This window comes from Rousettus aegyptiacus, unplaced genomic scaffold (assembly GCF_014176215.1).
Source record: "Rousettus aegyptiacus isolate mRouAeg1 unplaced genomic scaffold, mRouAeg1.p scaffold_m13_p_3, whole genome shotgun sequence".
NCBI lineage: Eukaryota > Metazoa > Chordata > Mammalia > Chiroptera > Pteropodidae > Rousettus > Rousettus aegyptiacus.
In genome coordinates, this window is record NW_023416306.1 from 128,906,694 (window position 1) to 128,925,284 (window position 18,591).

Here is an 18,591-nt window from a genome sequence, read left to right on the forward strand (position 1 = left end):
ACAAGCATTACTGAGGGCCCACTATGTCACTATATATAGTATAGTAGTTAAGGGATGGACTCTGGAGCTGGGCTTCCTAGGTTTGAATCTCAGTTCTGCTACTTTCTAGCTGTGTAATATTGGGTAAGTTACTTAACCTCTCTGTGTTTTGGTTTCCTCATTTGTAAAATGAGGACAAAAGTATATATTCTGTGAGGGCTTCTGTGAGAATTAAATGAGTTGAGCACTTAGAACTGGGAAGGTAACAGAGTGTGTGCTACCTAAACATTAGTTCTTAGAGTATAGGAAGTTTAAAGATATTAAAAGAAGTAGATGCCAATGTTGTTTCTTTAGGGACTTATAATCTGGTGAATATGTATGAACATGCTGAAAGGACAATTCAAGACATTAGACAATAAAGTATAATGTTGAATTATATCAGAAGAGAAAAACTGACAATAGGTGCTCTTAGGGGAGGGAGATAAATGTTGGCTTAGGGGAGTTAGTGGGTGCTTCTTGGCAGAAGAAGGACACCTGAGTTGGACTCTGAAGGCTAGGTATGATTTGGCAGGTGGAGGCAAGTAGTGTGAGGAGGTAGGCCATTTCCATATTTAAAGGATGGAAGATGAAGGAACAAACATGGCATTTATAGGAGACAGGTGGATATGATAGAGTCAAAACAGAAGTTTGAATAGGTAAGAGACCAAGTTCTGAAGGATCCTGAACGTTAGGATCGAGAGTTTGGACGTGATGTAATAAAAGGAGTCAGCAAGATTCTCGAGGGGGAGCTGACATACTGAACATTGTACCTGGGGAAACAGAACAAGCAGTTTTGTGACTGGTGGATTGGAGGATGGAGAGGATGGAGGCAGAAGGACCATTTAGAAGGCTGCTGGAATATAGATGCAAAGGAATAAGAGCTTGAAGCAGCTGTAGTCATTGTTACATAAGGTAAGAACAATTAAAAATATTTAAAAGAAGATAAGTGAATATGAAACCATACTAAAAAGTGATCCCCCTCCCAGCATCTTAAACATTTAATAGGAAAGCCATCTAAAAGAACAGTGCTGAATGCAAACTTAGCGACACTAGTAAGAATATTTATTTATTTGGAAATTTGTTGCTGCTTTTGCCAAAGAGAACCAGTTTGTGCGAAAACGGAGCAGGTTCACCTAAATGAAGCTCGAAACTAGAATCTCTTTAGAGACATGGAAACACAATAAACCTTAACGGCCCTACTGGCAACAAAGATACAAAACAAAGTAAGTAAATGTAATAAAAATAAAATGTAAACAAAAGAATATAATTTAAAGGAGAGAGAGGGAAGATGAGAGAAAGAGGGAAAAGCTACTAAATTATGTGTCTTAGAATCAATGATGCTTGTGAGGAGGAGAATAAAGACAAAAATAATGGAAACTCAGAAACAAGAAAATAAGTGTGTAAAGAGGTGGTGAACTATCTGCTATAGAAAGAACTGTAACCATGTAAGACAGATTCGAGAATGTAAATCATAGTTTCATAGACATGAAAAAAAATGATATAAAGTATTCACAGGGAACTAGGGGGATCCTATGAGGTGAAGGATGGGAAGAAGCTCCTAGAGTTCTTTTCCAGATTCTTATTCTTTTCCAGTTAATATGGTGAGCATCTTGTTATTCCACTTCATCTTAAAAATTGTTCCCACTCACTCCTACCTGTTTGGGTCCAGCTTTTACAAGTGGCAACGAATGATACAATGCACATGACAAACCAGTAGAGGGCAGTGGCTGCATTCTCACCAGCGGCTCACCACCTGCCTTTGACTCTCAATTCACAGTTGATTTGGGGGAAATGTTAAGGTTTTAGGAACTTTGCTGTTTGCAAATCTTCATTTCGGCAAAGGAGAAAATGGTCAAACCGAGTTAAAGTTAAGTTAGTCTGGTCTCTCAGAGAAACAGTCTGGAAGAGTGAAATACCTTAGAACTAGGAGTTAGGAGACCTGGTTTCTGGTCTGAGTTCAGTAGATAATCAATCTGTGATGGGCAAATCAGTTCACCTCCTCAACCATGACTGCTTCATCAGTACAGCCAAGGTCTAGACACTTCAGAGGGAAAATCCTGACTTCTGAGTTAGTCACAGATTTTCATAGTTGGGAAGAACTTTAGACATCATCTGGTCCAAACTCTCTTCAGTTTATGGATAATAACAACATTAATAGTGATGATAGTAATTAACACTAATGTAGAATTTACTATGTTCCAGACCCATATAATATAATATTGTATTCTGAATATGTATCTTCTTGCTTAATCTTTGTAACAACCTTAGAAGGAAGGTACTAGTTACCATATAAAATTATCTCCATTTTACAGATGATGCTGTGACTTTTCCAAGGTGTCATAGGCTGGGCAAGTGGCCAATTATTTAAACACACAGAATTTGGCTCCAGAGTCTAGCTCTTAATCTTTATGTCCAATAGGTAAGGACACTGTAGCTTGCAGAGGTTACATGACTTATACTGAGTTGTACAACCTATCGTAAAACTAGGACCACAACCCATATAAGCTAACCTCTTGTCTCATGCTTTGCTCAATATGTCATTTTTTTTCTTATACTAGGCTTTAGTTGTTAATTATATTAACAAGTATAGTTAGTTTTTTTTTTTTTTAAATGAACCTAGATTGTTTATCAGGAATGTATAATTCTGGAACTAATTATACATTAAGGTCAAAATTTCTTAGCCATGAATGCAGATATATTCCCGCTAAAAGTGACAGATTATAGATACTAATATTAAGAGACAGAATGAGGTTTAGGATATGTTAATTTACAGTTCATTTTCTAATTGAATAATTGTTTTCATTTGTTAAAAATCTGATGACAAAATTTAGCCTAAATGAAGTCAATAATCTTAGTTAAAGAGATGGCAAGACTTAAGCCCCAAAAGAAATACAACTTTGAAGAAGCAGCAGCAAAGCCTTTGGCCACATTTTTGCTATTCTTAGCTTTTCAAACTATTTTGTACATGTAAATGGGATAGAAAATTAAGCCAAGTTATATCCTTTTCAGATAAATTCTTTAGTTTTAGGTTTGGGACTAATCCTAGTGACATTCATCCTGGAAAATGCCACAATATATGTGAAAATTCCCTAACTTAGGAGAACGTAAAGAAAATATGAGGCATAGGGCTCCTAGACTACATCGGGAGGTGACAAGTGTGGAAGAGGACACTGATTTGTGGGGGAAGGGGGAGCTGGGGGGAATCGGCTTAGCCATTTATGGCCCCACTCAGGTTTTAGTACATATTTAGCCAAAGTGCCATATCCGAGGGCAACACTTTGGCTAAGGCCTGTGGATTTACCTCAGGGTTGAACATTTGACACGCAAACAGGATAGATTCCCTACTATTTATGATATGAGGTGGAAGCAGACCTAAATGAGCCAGGTCATTTTTCATGATATCATGTCAGCTTTCAATCAAATCCTTATTCATTTCTGAAAATTTTACTTTCATTACAGTTGTGCTTAAGGCTCAGCCAACCAAGATCTCATGACAAAAATGGAAGGTTTTTGTTCTAGTTCAAGAAAAATAAAATCAAGCCTACCTCTGCTCAGCTTGGCTTCTAGTTCAGAGGTTTCTCTGCTAATCAAAAGAGCTGTGATACACCTTTAATGCTGTGCAGTAGTTAAAGACCAGGTTTAAAATGTCCTCGCTCTTGAGGATTTAAATTTAGACCCATAAAGAGGTGCTTGTGTAAAAACCGTAAAGAACACTCAATTTGTTCTATTTGGAGAAAGATTTTACTGGAAATATAAATTTCACTTAAAAATGTTTTATGGGGTACAGAGGTGGAGAAACCATCTAAAGAACACAACCATTTTTTTTTTCTGTGAACTGAGGATTTCTGTGCTCAAGTCAGAACCTGCTGGTTCTTTTCCATCTGAGGTCTTCGTTCTTTCCTCGTATTAACTTAGTCATCTCTACAGCAACTAATTGAAATATCCCAAAGGATTATAACCTTGTGCGAGGAATCATGGGGAGGAATAGATCAAATTCTAAAACTGCAAAGGTTCTTCTCAAAGTTTCTCTAATAATAGTCCCATACTCAAAAATCGATTAAATATAACAGAGGATGTTAACAATTCCTTGAAATGGAAAGTTTTCCATTGTCTGTTATCAACATTTCTAGGTCACATCTCCCAAGAAGCAACAATGTCATAGGAATAAAGAAATGAGTTTATATATATATATATATATATATATATATATAGAGTGAGTCTCCCATGAAATACATCAGTTTTGCCACCGATATCCATCACCAAAACATTTTGGCAAATAAAGAAGCCGATTTCCCTTTAACATTTATAGTGTATATCAGGGCTGCAAAACTTAGATGCCTACAGGGGCGGGGCAGTGACATAAATAGGAAAAGCGGAGCTGGCCCATCTAATGGTGTTAGCGCCTAACTGGTGTCAGCTGGTTGTTGCCATTCACAAACGCTGGCCATTTTTTTCCTCTCACAAGCAGCAGAAAATCTTAATTTCTTTTTTTTCTTTTGGTGAAATTTTCCAGGTTTAAAATTTTGCCAACTGATTCAAAATTTTAAAACTTTGCACTGGTCAAAAAAAAAAAAAAAAACATGTCTATGGACCAGGTTCAGTTTGTGGACTGCCATTTGTATGGCCTTAGTTATAAAACGATACCTGGAATATGACTAGAGTAAATAACTAATGAAGGTAACGGGGTCACTCACTGAGCGTAACAGTTTCTGTGGAATTTTAAGGCTGCTTTAAGTTCATGTTGATCTATCTCTGATGTCGAGAGGTCAATGCATTTCTTGGATATATGATGAAAACAGGGTTCAGTCAAAAGTGAAGGGACAGGCAGGGTGGAATTATGAAGTGGTTCAAATGGTAAAGGTGAATTGCCCTTCTAGCTGCATTATTTTAATAACATAACTCATCGGAGGAACGTTAAAGATATCCCATTTACTTCAAAGGGGGTAAGCAGCATACTGCAATACAAACATGAAAGAAAGCTTTTACCTAATTCTGCCATGGACACAGTTGGGGAAGTCTCTCCATTGGTGAAAGAACAGTAGGGAAAGAAGCCTGATGCTGGTGTGTAGTCACATATTGGTTCTGGTTTGATTCCATTGATATCAAGACCTGACTGGTCCGGGGAAGGCTGTATGTCCAGGTAGAAGCTGCTGACGGCTGAGTCTGCCTTGCTCCCCTCAGGGGTGTGCCCGTCGATGTAGTTGCTGAGGTCGTCGTGAAGTTCCGTCAGCCCATTGGCTGAGATGTTGTAGGTTGGAGTCAGCGGCTCGGCCTCTCCAGGCTGCTGTTGGTGGTCTCGCTGCTGTTGCTGCATCCGGTGTTTCTGCACTTCTGCATACAAGCTGTCTCTCTGCTTTTTCGACATCCGGCCAAATTTTACAGCTGGAAGAAAAGAGCCAAACCATATCATGTATGATGTGCTTTTCTTCATGATCCTCTCTGGCATGTTTTATGGAGTTTCTTTGAAGTCTCAGACAATCTCAATCAAAACCACATAACCACAAAGTAAGGACGTGATCCAGAGGTGAAAACAGTCCTACCCCACACCCGCAACAGCAAAGACATATCCCCGAAGAACTAAGTTTCAAAAACAGACCCAGGACAGGTAGAGGAGACCTGGGGTAATGATCATCTGTTTTCCTGCTGTCATATATATCCCTGTGCTCAGTGGGGGCCGCTGGTATGTAACTGCATGAGCTTGTTCACTTTCCACCAGCACAGCTGGCCTGAACCACCTCTTTTTCTTCCCAGTGTTCAGACCAATGCACAGGGATGCACAGATTCACAGAGGTATACTGAGGCACAAGCAGTCAAACTTCTACTTTCATTCATTCCACTATTCTTTATATTCCTGATCAAAGAGCTGAATCTGGGTCTTCATTGAGAGACCTAAACAGACTGCATGAAGCCTTTGCAATTCCCTGAATTACATCTCTAAGTCTACCTACCTAAGAAGCCTTCTTTCCTACTCCTGGGTGATGATGGCCCCTGTAAAACCCTTGGACCTACCTTTAAATGATACTTCGTACTGTTTTCATTTAGCCTCAAGCAAAAAAAGTACCAGAATTTTGGAAAGGGTAAATGCTGTGTAAGATCTTCGTTGGGCAAATTTGTGTTTGTAATGCTTCTCTTTACAATATATCCTCATATTTAAGGTGGAACAATGAGTGTAGTAACTTTCCAGTTGATTCGGAATTCCAAACGATTTCTCCTGAAACACCCAGATAATTGAGAAGAAACAAAACCCTATGATTTCCTGGTCTGAACTCTCTCACTAACCCATTTACTTCTCAGCTTGACTCTGAATATGTAGATAAAGCCTCTGCTGGAAGGACTAAGATGTCTTAATTGATTGTGGTTAAATTTATACCTTACTGGGTGGATGAATTCACCCATTTGACCACCATTGTAATTCCATGAGTCTAGGAGAAGGAGGCAGGATAGATGGACATGAAGTTGAAAACCGAGGACATTCCCTGGTGAATTCTTTTTCTGCCAAGGAGGACAAACCATTCTTACTCAGAGAGGAAGTAAGCGGGCTGTATACTGGTCAATTTCCAGGTTCTAGGACTCAGGTAACAAACCTGGGTGGGACTGGTTAGACAGCAATCAGGCTGATGTGGGTTCTGAATTTCAGGCTTATAATTGTATAAGCCCCCAAATTCACTCTAAGTCCACAACAACATGTGCTGTCACTTATACACAAAATCCCCAAAAGATATACTGAAGGCACTTAATTTTTTGTAAAGAATCCATGCTCTAGAACACCAAAGGGAATTAATACCTATAGGTCAAACTTGTTCTGTTGTGACTCTGAATTGTTTTAACTTTTGCCTGAATATTAACAACAGCAACCATATCATCCTGTAAGCAAAATGAAAGGACCAGCTCTTAAGAAAATACACATACCACTTGTGATTTTAACCTACAAGTTCGTAAGAGATGAATCTAACTTTGTTGGTTTCATACCATTGGAAGAGTTGCTTATCACAGGAATTTCTGAGACTAAGGTGTAAGTTCTTTGCTTGCATATTTTGATGGCAAAAATGTTGTTTTTGATTTTATGTATTCCAAGAGCCCACCCTGTGCCCTGCTACTGACGGTCATCACACTGGTGCTTGGGTGGGTCTGCAGGCCCCAGAAACATCTGATCGGGGAAGGCAGGCTTTCAGAACACTGGCCCAGTATCTGAAGTATTTTTTCCACAGCCTGAAACTCTACTGGAAGAGCTGTTTCCTTCGAAGGGATCTGTTAAGAGAGCCAGCCAACCAGTATATTCGGAAAAGTCCTTAAAATGTACCCGCTGTACTTTCTGCCCAGTTTCCTTGTATGAGAATAACTGTCTTGAAATCTGGTGTTGATTATTCAGTGTACTTAAAGACAGTTTTCTGGGAAGATCTTGAAATGTTTTGCAGTTGCATGGTAGATCGTCTTTATTTCTTAAAATAGCTTCTTTTCATGAAAAGAACATTTGTCATTTAGCCACATTTTGCACTATTTTCACACATTCTGCATGTACAAATATTTGATTTTGGCATGTGATTCAAGATATCCAGTGAGCAGAAAAGCTAATTCAACCCAACTGCCAATAAGCTTACTTGTGTAAATCATGTAACAATTTGCTCCCACTTATGTTTCCTTCTGGGGAAAAGGCCTATAGGAGGTAAATTTCAGGGTCTTCAGATGATACTTAACTCGGATCAGTTCAGTCACCTGTGATGCCTTAAATGTCAAAAATCTGAAGGTGTTCTGAAGACACAGATGTGTCTCCGCTGCACCCACCACTGCCAGTCAGCTGACTCCGATGGGTTATGGAAGAGGAAGCAAGTGCCGTGAAACCCACAAAACTGCCACGGGAGGGGGGTGCATATTTTGGCAGCTCTGGATCCAGGTTTCGGAAGGCATTTCACAACCCCAATGTACTATATAGCTCAAGCTGTGAGTGCTCACCATCTCGAGACATCCCTACGGCAAGGCATTTCTGTAATCGACAGTGTTGGCAGCGGTTTCTACTGGTTCGATCAATCAAACAGTTCTTCTGACGAGGACAGGAGTAGGTGGCGTTGCTTTGCTGACTTCTCCTGAAAAAGCCCTGTGATTCAGTTATAAAATATAAAACAGGTTAGTGTCAGTTTGAGCTGTATGATACTAAAGGCAGTATACTAAGCACTGGGCTGCATTAATATTTAATGAGAATTAAACTTGTAGCAGAATCATCCAGGAGACCATTAATGATATTAAAGGCACTTCTTTTTCCTCGAGTGAAATTGATCCCCAGAGCCTAATCCTCAGTCCCTTACACATGCAAAACTTTCTTTAATTCCAAGAGCTGGCCGTGTATGTAAACGGGCACAGGAGCAGACCATATTGTTGGCTTCTGATGATCAAAAGCGATGTGCTGATGGAATAGTACAAAGCCACTTACTTACCTTTAACCTTTATCCCCAAAATATTTTTAGTAGAATAAGTGCAAAACACTTCTTGGTGATGTTCAGAGATAAGGAAAATGCAACCTTACCATAACCCAGGGTGGCTGTAATCCTGGTATACTGTGGTTAATCTCTATCGGCTCCCTTAAATTCACTACTTTTTAGGTGTCTTGCATTCCCCAAGTGAGAATCTACTTCTCCAAGAAATTAAATGACGCTTGGATAGATTACTTTGGCAGATTAATCAGATTGGGAATACTAACTCTGACAATTTGAAAATACCATGTATTCAGTATCACAGCCTTTAAAATTGAACAAACTCAATCTGATGTTCATCCAGTTCCACTTTCTTGTTAAGCACCGTTTTGGAGATGAGAGAATGTACCAAGATGCATAAGGAGCGCTGACTTCAAGAATTTCATTCATTCATTCATTCATTCATTCATTCATTCATTCATGTTTGCTAAATTCTTGAGCTAGATTCTTACTAGTTCATTAATTTGTGGTGTTTATTCTTTTCTTAAAGCTGCAAATTTTCCTTTTAGTTATGTATTAGTAGCAACCCACAAATTTGCTATGTAGTATTTTCATTATCATTCAATTGAAAACGTTCTAATTTTCAATATATTTCTTGTTTAATCCCACATGTTATTTAGAAGCACATTTCTTAATATCCAAACATATGAAGGGTTTTGGGTTATCTTTTTCTTGCAAGCTAGGGTTGTACTCTGATGAACAAGAAAGTAACCAGAGTTATTTCTAGGAAGCAGAGCCATGAAGAGCACACAGGAGTATCATCATCTTCAAATCTTTAATGGCAATGTTAGATGATTTCAACCAAGAGGATGCTAGTGGAGGAGGCAGAGGTAAAATTCTGAAGAACTGTAAGAGTGGTGGGCAAACTGATAAGGGTATTCTCTTACCAAAAGATTTTTCTAGACGCAAACTTGGCAGTTGTATCAAAATCCTTAAAAACAAGTCTATCCATTGAACTAGTAATTATTCTTTAGGGAGTATATTCTAAACAAATATTAAGAGTGGTACAAAGATTCACCTACAAGGATATCCATCGTAACACTGTCGGTATTATAAAGAAAGTTTCAGAAAAATGCTAAACCCCCAACATTAGTGAACTGGAGTGGTCATATTGGATACCTATATATTCAGCAACCATTAAAAATGAAATTTAAGAAATATAATTATTGATATAAAAGGGTGATAAAAAATATGCTGCTGAATAAAAAGAACAGCTAAAGAACTAAATGCAATATAATCTACTTTTGGGGGGCGGAAATCTGTATATTTAACAGAGAAGAAACTTTGGAAAATTATTCTCCTAAATGAAAAACACTGTTGGCACTGGATGGTGGGGCCCTGAGTGATTTAAATTTTCTTTCTGTGATTTAAATTATCTGTATTTTCTGATTTTTCTACAATATGCATGAGCTACACGGGCTATGCGGGAAGAGGAGTCTAGTACATCTGCTCTCTTTTGTGATGGTTGGGTGACTTTGTGGATTAAATCTATGTATATGATGGAAATGACCTCAGTCCCCATCCAGTTCTTTCCTTTTGGAAGCCAACCTGGAATGGGAGGGAGCAGGGTGCTGACCTCTCACGCCCCCTCTTGGCTCTCTGCTAGGCTGCTTCCTAAACTAAACATGGTTTAAGTTGGGCTGGGGTCCCAGGGGTTCAGACTGTCTCTGTATTGTACTTTAAACTTTCCTTATATCAAGTCTGTGAAGCAATGTCTTTTTTCTCAAAATATCTAAAGGTGTGGTGTTTCTTCCCCCACTCTGTGAAAAGGAACTGAGAAAAATAAGGCTTTCTTTGGGGTTTCATGGAGAGAATTCAAGAAAATACAAACGGTAACAGAGGTAGGTACTCATTAGAAAGAGAAACTGAGAGGTCAGCTGTCTAGGTATTGAGTTTAGTCTGAGACATAATGTCTGTGTTTCTTTCTTGAGACTCTACCACCACTCAGACCCTGTGTTTGTTGTCACTGCAGATGTCAAGGACCAGGAATTGTTTGCTTTTCCTTTCCTTGAGGCTAAATTCTGCTTGCTTCACTATGAGCCTGTTGAATTTTTCCTATGATCATTGAATATGGAGAATGTCTGAGTGATCTCTTTTTTTCCTTTAAACAGAGCACTACTTGGGGGCTGCCACGCTATCTCCCAATATTTAGTCTGTAGACCAAATCACAGCACCTGTCACCATTCTTTTTTAGGTTCTTTTCTACCTTTAGCATTTTTTTCCCTCAGAATTCTCTTCAATTTCTCTACTTTCTTTAAAAATCTAAACTCTGGAATTAGATACAGTTCTTGAATAATGGTTGAGTCACTTACAAAAAAGGATGCTACTTTTTAGTCTCCACATATTAAATTCAAGTTAACATTGACTACCGCTAATAAAGTCCTGGAATGGTAGCACAAAAGCCATATATAACCACCAATTTGCTCTGCCATAAGGGAACTCTGACGATAATGATGATGAGGAAGGGTTTGAGATAGCAAGGGAGCAAATAGACACACCTTGTTATTCATGACACAGTTTATTCATCACTGAGTCAGTTGAGCGAGTGCCTGGAGGGGCAGAGCTAAGAACCAGGGAAGAGAACTTTCTTTTGGAGGAAGTCAACAGAGTCATGCACACAAGGAGAACTATCAAATACCAGATGGGAGGGTTCAAGCACAATTATAAAGTAGAGCCTTAGAGAGAGAGGGACTTAGCCTCCATTGGTCAGATAAACATTGAACTTTGAATGTCAGGCGGAATGAGGGCTTGGTCTTCCTTTTTTATTTTTGTTCCTCAATTCTTTTCAGTATTCCCTGGGGGGTTTCTCAGAGGTTTAAGGATTTAGGAAGTTAAACAGATAAAATATTTAAAGCTAAAAAACACATAAGAGGGAGGCAGATTAGAATAGTGAAAAGGAACAGGAAGAAAGGTACTTTCTACCTAAAGGTAGAAGTATGCTCATAAATGTGGAAGCGTAATCTTGGTGGATTGTGCAGCAATCCTGGAGAGGGTTTCACTGAGAAATGAGTGAGCTGAGACACCCCTTCTAGGGGTTGGGATGTTTGAGGCCACACAGAGAATAGGGACAGCACAAACCAGTGCATGGAGTTTTGGGTGGAATTGAAGAGGAAGGTATAAAGAACAGAGAAAGTGCTGAAGCTGTTAATTGGGAAAGATATTAAACACATAATTTTGGAATATTATTTCTAAAATATGAGCTAATAAATTACTTCACTTGCTTTCTTAAAAGTTCATTTTTTTTTTACAGGTGTCAAAACACATGGAGATGTGCCATTACAAACATGGTGGGCTTGAGCAGAGAGCCGTGATGAATTTCAGGGTAGGATATATTTAGTGTGACTGTGGCACACTACCACCACCTGGTGGCAGCAGACTAACATGCAGTTATTGCAAATAGTAAATTAGAATAGTAAATTAGAGCTGGAAGAGAATTGAGAGATGATCAGGTTCAGTAGTTCTCAAACAGACGGTATATCAGAATCACCCATGGAGCTTAAAAAAATACTTTAGGTCTACTGAACCGAAATCTTTGGGGATGTAGTCCAGCTATACCTATTAAACAGTACGAAACTGTCATTTTTGTAGGTCAAAAAAATAATGGCAATTTTGAATGGTAAATACTTTAACACAGTTGCTTGAAAACTCTGCTGCTTTCCTCTTATTAAGAACCAGAGATCTACTCTAATTTTCTGATTTTGCAGATAACAAAAACAAAGCTCAGAATGGTAAGTGACTTGTTCAAGGTTGTTCCATGGCAGGTGAGAGTCAGTGCCGAGATTCAAAATCCAGTGTCCTAATTTTGAGCGTAGTGCCCTCTCACTTAAGTATCTCTCTCTAAGCGTTGGACTAACAAAACTGATGTCACACAGTCTTGATTTGCTCACGCACGGCCTCCCCGCATATCAACCTCTGTCTCAATTCCCACTCCGTCAACAACTCTCCAGTGTTTCCTCCTTTATTTCACCTCATCTTTCAAAGTGCCAGTCATTGAGTTTTATTTCTGATTTCTGCCTTTCACTCTCTGGAAAACGCTATTGCCTTTTTTTTACTTAATAATATGGCGGTACACCATGAAATTGTTCATCAGTCCAGTAGATTGGAGCTTCCCAGGACCAGGTCAGAGGGCAAGGCACGTGGGGGAAGGCTCGTACCAGGTTGCAAGAGCTGAATGTTAAAATTTCGTGAGCCAGTTGTTAAACACAACCATTATTAAAAATTGACTTATTATTTTTATTATTATGTTGCTAGTATCCATATGCTTGGGGTTATTTATATCAATTCTATCTGAATGGTGGAGATACTACATAATTGTCTGTTGCTGTCCAGATCTTCCCTACTCTGTATTCAGTAAGATCACACATTGGGAGGCTTGATATTGATCATGCGGAGGTAATATTTATACCACAGAAATTCACAAATGCTACAAATTGGGTCTTGCTTTATTGTTTTGCTTTCTGTCTACTTTCGAAAAGTGATGGAGAAAATGATAACAATGTGGGTTAAATTTAAAAGTATGTCACGTCTGTAGTCATCACATTGTAAACAGCACCCGAGAATGAGGAAACATTCTTCCAGTACTTAAAAACTTTTATCTGATTCAGCAAAGAAGTTGCTCATGTCTTCATTGATGAGTGAGTGAACTTCCAAAATATGTCTTCTTTGTTTTACTTTCCTCTTACTCATTAATGTAAATGAAAATATTAACTAACATCCATGTTGGCACTACAGTCTTTCACCATCTATAACTATAGGTATGGATGTAAGAGTTCAACAAAAAACAGTGAGACCATTTAGTGAGAATCATTTGTCTATATGAAGTTTATAAATAAACAGTATTGTAGAGTTTGCTCTTTGTAATTGTGTGAAATCATATCAATGAAACATACACTAAAGTTATGTACATACATCTAGACACTGTTTGCTTTCCCAAGAGCTGGCTATAAAAACTGAGCTCAGTCCTTGCTAGATCCCCAGAATCCCATCAGGCCGTCTAAGACCATTTCAGATAGGCATTTACTCAGAGTTGTGGCTTGGCTTTCTATAGCTCCACCACACCCATCCCCATCCCCAGAAACCTTAGCTGAATGGTTTTCTCTTCATTCTCTTCAATATATCCTGATCCACTCCCCACTTCCCAGTCTTGTCTCCTCCAGTATTTTCTTGCTTGCTTGGTGAAAGGCACCATCTTTACCCCAGTTATGCAAGGCAAAAAGATGGGCTTCATTTTATGCCTGCCTCCTCCCCACCCATATTCACACAGTCATTACATTAGGCTGTTTCTCGCCACCTTCATATTTCTCAAATTTATGTATTTCTCTCCATCTTTACTGTAATTTTCCTTCTCTATTTTCTCATTAATTGGTTATTATACAGCCTCCCAACTGGTCTCTCTGCTTCCATTCTCACTCTCTCTAATAAATTTTCACATAGTCACTTAAGATCTCTTTTAAAAACATAAACCTGATCAAGTCACTGCCCTGCTTATTAGCTCTCAATGGCTCCCAATTAATGACTAGGCTATGACCACCTGTCCGGGCAACTCTCTCTTACATTCAATCCTCTGCTCAAAGTCATATGCTGGCTAAGCCTAAACTACTGTGTTTACAGTTCCTCGAAAAGCAACCCCTCTTCACCCCCACCACACACATAGACACAAAAAGACACAAACACACAGTGTCTGTCTCTCTCTCCCAGGGGAACTTTCTCTGACCTTACCCCTCCATGTGTACCTTTTGAACTCTGTAAGCAGTACCCCCCTCATAGGCCTTAACTTGCTGCGTTACTTATCTGTCTCCCTCACTGACTGCCTTGTTTTCCTGTTTCTAACAGCTAACCCAGGACTTAAAGAAGTCAAAAAATACTTGTTGCATAAATATTCAGAGTAAAAAGTGATGGTCGTGATAAAAACAGTGGTGACAATCACATGCTGAGCACCTATTCTGTACTGGGCACTATGGAGGATGCTTTGCAAACATTATTTATTTGCAATTCACAGCAACTATGCAAAGTATGTACTTTTATATCTGTTTTATAAACGAGAAAAGTTAAAGTGTAGAGAGGTTAAGCCATGTGTCCAAAGTCACATAGCAGATAAAGCAGGAGCCAGGATTTGAATTCCTGAACCCTGGGGGCATCTAATTTCAAAGGCCATACACCTCTTAATTTCCCACCAGAAAACCATCAAGAGAAATATTCAGGGCATACCCAACAAAAACGGACGAACGACGAAACAAAATAAACAAGCATAAATCTCCTATTTTTCATTTCCATAGTCAAAGTTCCATATAATGGTTCAGACACAGGTGAGGAACATGGCATTTTAATAGGTTATTAAAAACATATGTGTATGTTTACATTTATATATAGCTAGTGAAACACTTTCATTTGCTAGATCTGTGCAATAAAAAGCTTTGAAATGTACATGGCACTTCTCATTGGGGTGATTAATAGTTCTGCCCCACAGCATGGGCTGGCCCACACAGAACTGGGGGTGTGGTTGGAAAGGTGCTCAGGGGTCCTGTTCTGAAGGGCCCCCCTCCCGCCTGGGGCTCCTACTCAGTGCAGCACAGGCTGAAATGCAGATCTGATGTTTGGTCTTTTGACAATTTTCACTTAATGAATTGATTCCTACAGTTCATTAACATACCCACTTCCACTTCTGTATACACATATGTCTTAATTAGCTGCTCATTGGCTGTTTAATTACAAGAAAACAGCTGACAGCTGCCTCGCTGCATTCTAATGGCAGACGCTTTGGAACGGCTACACATTTGCTTTTGACAACCAAGATTTATTCATAATTCTATGACTTATTGTGAATGCTCATATGCCTGCCTGAATTATTGTATTTCCCAATACATCTAAAAATTTTGGACTTTGAGGGACTGCTAAAGTAGGTAGGTGTATGTCTCCCTCTCGTAGGATTTCTGAGGCTAAGTGGAGAATCCTATGTGTAAAAGCATGAACTATGTTATGATTTTGTTTATCTTGGGAACTTTCTGTTGAAATTTCAGAAGTAAGGGGGTGAGGAAGAAGAAGTATCGTTTTGGATAAATGTGGGTAGAAAGTGAACTATCTGGATAAAGAAAAAAAGAAGATAATTATTAATTTCATTGAAGGGTAAAGAAAGGACATATATAGATTAAAATCAGGGAGAGGAAGAGCCAGAAGAAACAATAAAATTAAAATGGGGCGGGGTAGGATTAACAGTCCCCAAGAAAGCAAAAGAAGAAAAAAATTTGTTCTTTAGAAAAGAACAGGCAATCTCATTTGCCAAAGTTAGCTGGTATAGCCCTACACTCCTACATCTGGCAGCAATAAATCACAGAAACTCGGATCTTTTGAACTACTTTCTCATTCAATAATGACTGATCTCCCTGTAGAATTGTATGTGCAAATGATCTCTGATTAAAGCTGACCTCATGTGTCAAATTTGGTAAGGGTAGATGTCTGCTTTGCCATACTGTGATTTGCTATACTCAGATCCAATCCAAGTGAACATATTCAGCAACAGTAATTCCTAAGCAAGCATGAAGGGCGCTACCCTGAGCCAGACACTATTGACAGAGCCCTATCTACAAGGCCCCAAACAAACCCAGTGTTTTCTGTCAGCTGAGGAAGGGCCATAGTTACTGAGACATGATTAAGATCTAAACAAAACAAACAAAAAAAAACCTTAACCATCTTGATGTAAACTGGGGTTTAACACATCCTACCACTTGTGCATTTCATCACAGGACTGGAAGATTTAGCTAAATTAATAATTTTTATCACCTGTATGTAACAGAACTGAAACTCTGATGTCCCAGTACGCAATAACAGCCAAGTCAAATTTTCATTTTCAATGGCTAGCTCTAATACCAGGGACAGCTGTTTTAAAACATTAAAATAAAAATGTTGAACATGAATGCATCAATGCTGGAAAGTGGACAAAATTGGTCCAGAGCTAGTGACATTTCCCAACTGAAATAAAAATATTCGCATTTTCTAAAAAACAATTGGGGTCTAAAAGAAACATTTATAAACATTTTTTTCTAACTTAAAACACAAAAAGCTCCAGAAATTGCTTTAATTTTTTGAGGAAAAAAAAGTACCAATTATACATTCTAGATATCTTTGAAAAGGCTTTCTATTGTGAATTTCAGGTAATATATTTGTCAGTGCAAAGACACTATTCCAAATTCTTAATTTACTCGGTGAAAGAGGAAACTTAAATGTTTATGATAAGTAAATATTTGATAAATGAATGCTACTCTAAGACCTATCAAAAGCAAAGGGCCTTAAATGTAATCAAATCAATTCACTAACTTCAATACTCAATTGTACATTAGCATTTAAAAAGTTATAGTTGAAACTGTAGAGCCAAAAAGTCAAAAAACATACAGACGATAAAAAACTGTGTATATGTGTTATATCCAGATAAATTTTTTTATCACCATCATCTGAATGGCCACTGTATCTAATGATGAAGCTAAGAACTGATGTTAAATGATAAATAGGACCATATTTTCAAAAGAAAATTAGTAGTCATTTTTCTATAAATACTTCAGCATTTTTATTTACTTTGAAGATCGAACCTTAACCCTAACATCTACGGCCTCTCATTTTACTTCTGGCCTTTTCCTCTGCCTGCATGTTCTGTGGCGTGGCCCTGCTTCCCTGGCGGGTCTACCCCAGCTTACCTTATACCCACTCCTGGTGTCCACCCAGGACCGGGACTAAATTCTGTTCCAAGAACTTACGAACATCTTACAGAACTAAACTTGTGGGCTTGGCTTCTATGTTCTTCTGAAGTGCAATATTCAAGGTTTGGGCAGGGATAGGACACTGTTCCTTGTTATTTTAAAAGAACAAATAAATAACTTTTAAAATAAAAACCGTGGCATAACAGAGCCCTTAAAATTTTGGGAATGGTGTACCTGCATATCCTTATCTTTCACTACCTACAGTAAGTGACTCTTTGCTCCAGTCAAGCTGGTTTATAGATTGTCTTCAAAACACAACCAAGCCATTTCCCTTTCTAGGCTCTTGCTGCCTCGTGGGTATGTGCTTCTTGTGTCATATTACACTGTGGCCTTACTCCAGTATTTAGTTCTTGCATTGCTATGCTTTTTCCTGTGTAGACCTCATCTCCACAATTAGTCTGCAAACTGCCTGACAGAAGGATTAGGCCTTCTATGTTTTTGGAACCCTCACAGTGCTTATAAAAGTGCCTGGTCCCAAGGGGGTGCTCATATTTTTGTTGTTTTTATTGGCAGAGTCTATAGAACAAATCATAAATGGTCACAAAAATCAAGACTGGACTCATAGATATCCTGAAATAATATATGACTATACAGATTAGCATTACTTGGGCATAAGAAGTTTGGCCAGGAATGACAATAGCAATAGCCCGCATGTACTGCATGCTTGTCACGTGACAATAGCAATAGCCCGACACTCTTCTACTAAGTGGTTTACCTAAATGCACATGTCAGCCCTACAAAGTTAACTACAATTATTATCCTCATTCTACAGATGGAGAAATGGAGGCACAGAAAGGTTGGGTGGTTGCTCAAGCTGGTAAATAGCAGAGCTGGGATTCAAACCTAGGCAGTCTGGTCCCAGAGTCAGGGCACAAGCATGACCCAATACTGTCCCTGCAGGAAGCCTAGAGGACCAGGAGTGGGTGAGCTGGGAATACTTAGGACCAGAGAAAGAGCTATCAAAATAGCTACCATTTACACTGTTCATTACCTGAGCCAATATATGATAAAATAGATAATCATTTCAGCAATTTATTAGGTTCTTTAGTTTCTTGTGAGTCCAGGATGTCACTTTTAAATGCAATTTAAAATACATTCACAAAATGATTAGTTCAGAAAATGACTGAGTCACTTTCTTTCCTCTCATTAGATATCTATTTATAAATTTTCCTGATATCTAATGATACTATCACAGAGATAAACTATTTATAATTTGTCATGATGTAACCAGTTTCACCTGGTTAGAACATGATAAATCATTAACATCAATGGCTAACGCAGAAGGCTCTTGACTTTACCACAACTAGAAAGAAAAATGTTATAGTAGAGAGAAACTACTGTGCAGAACAAAAACCATATGT

The 18,591-nt window shown here is 38.6% G+C and overlaps 1 protein-coding gene across 2 annotated transcripts in view; it reads right to left on the minus strand.

Moving 5' to 3' along the window:
- The window catches only part of RORA (RAR related orphan receptor A), a 675,954-nt gene that overhangs the window by 16,468 nt on the left and 640,895 nt on the right, over positions 1–18,591 (minus strand). For both annotated transcript variants that reach the window (XM_016126851.2, XM_016126852.2), the window contains 2 exons: positions 7,969–8,110; positions 5,005–5,400 (listed from right to left, as the gene is read on the minus strand). In XM_016126851.2, coding sequence (XP_015982337.1) covers positions 5,005–5,400; positions 7,969–8,110 — 538 coding nt within the window. The remainder of the gene's footprint in view (positions 1–5,004; positions 5,401–7,968; positions 8,111–18,591) is intronic.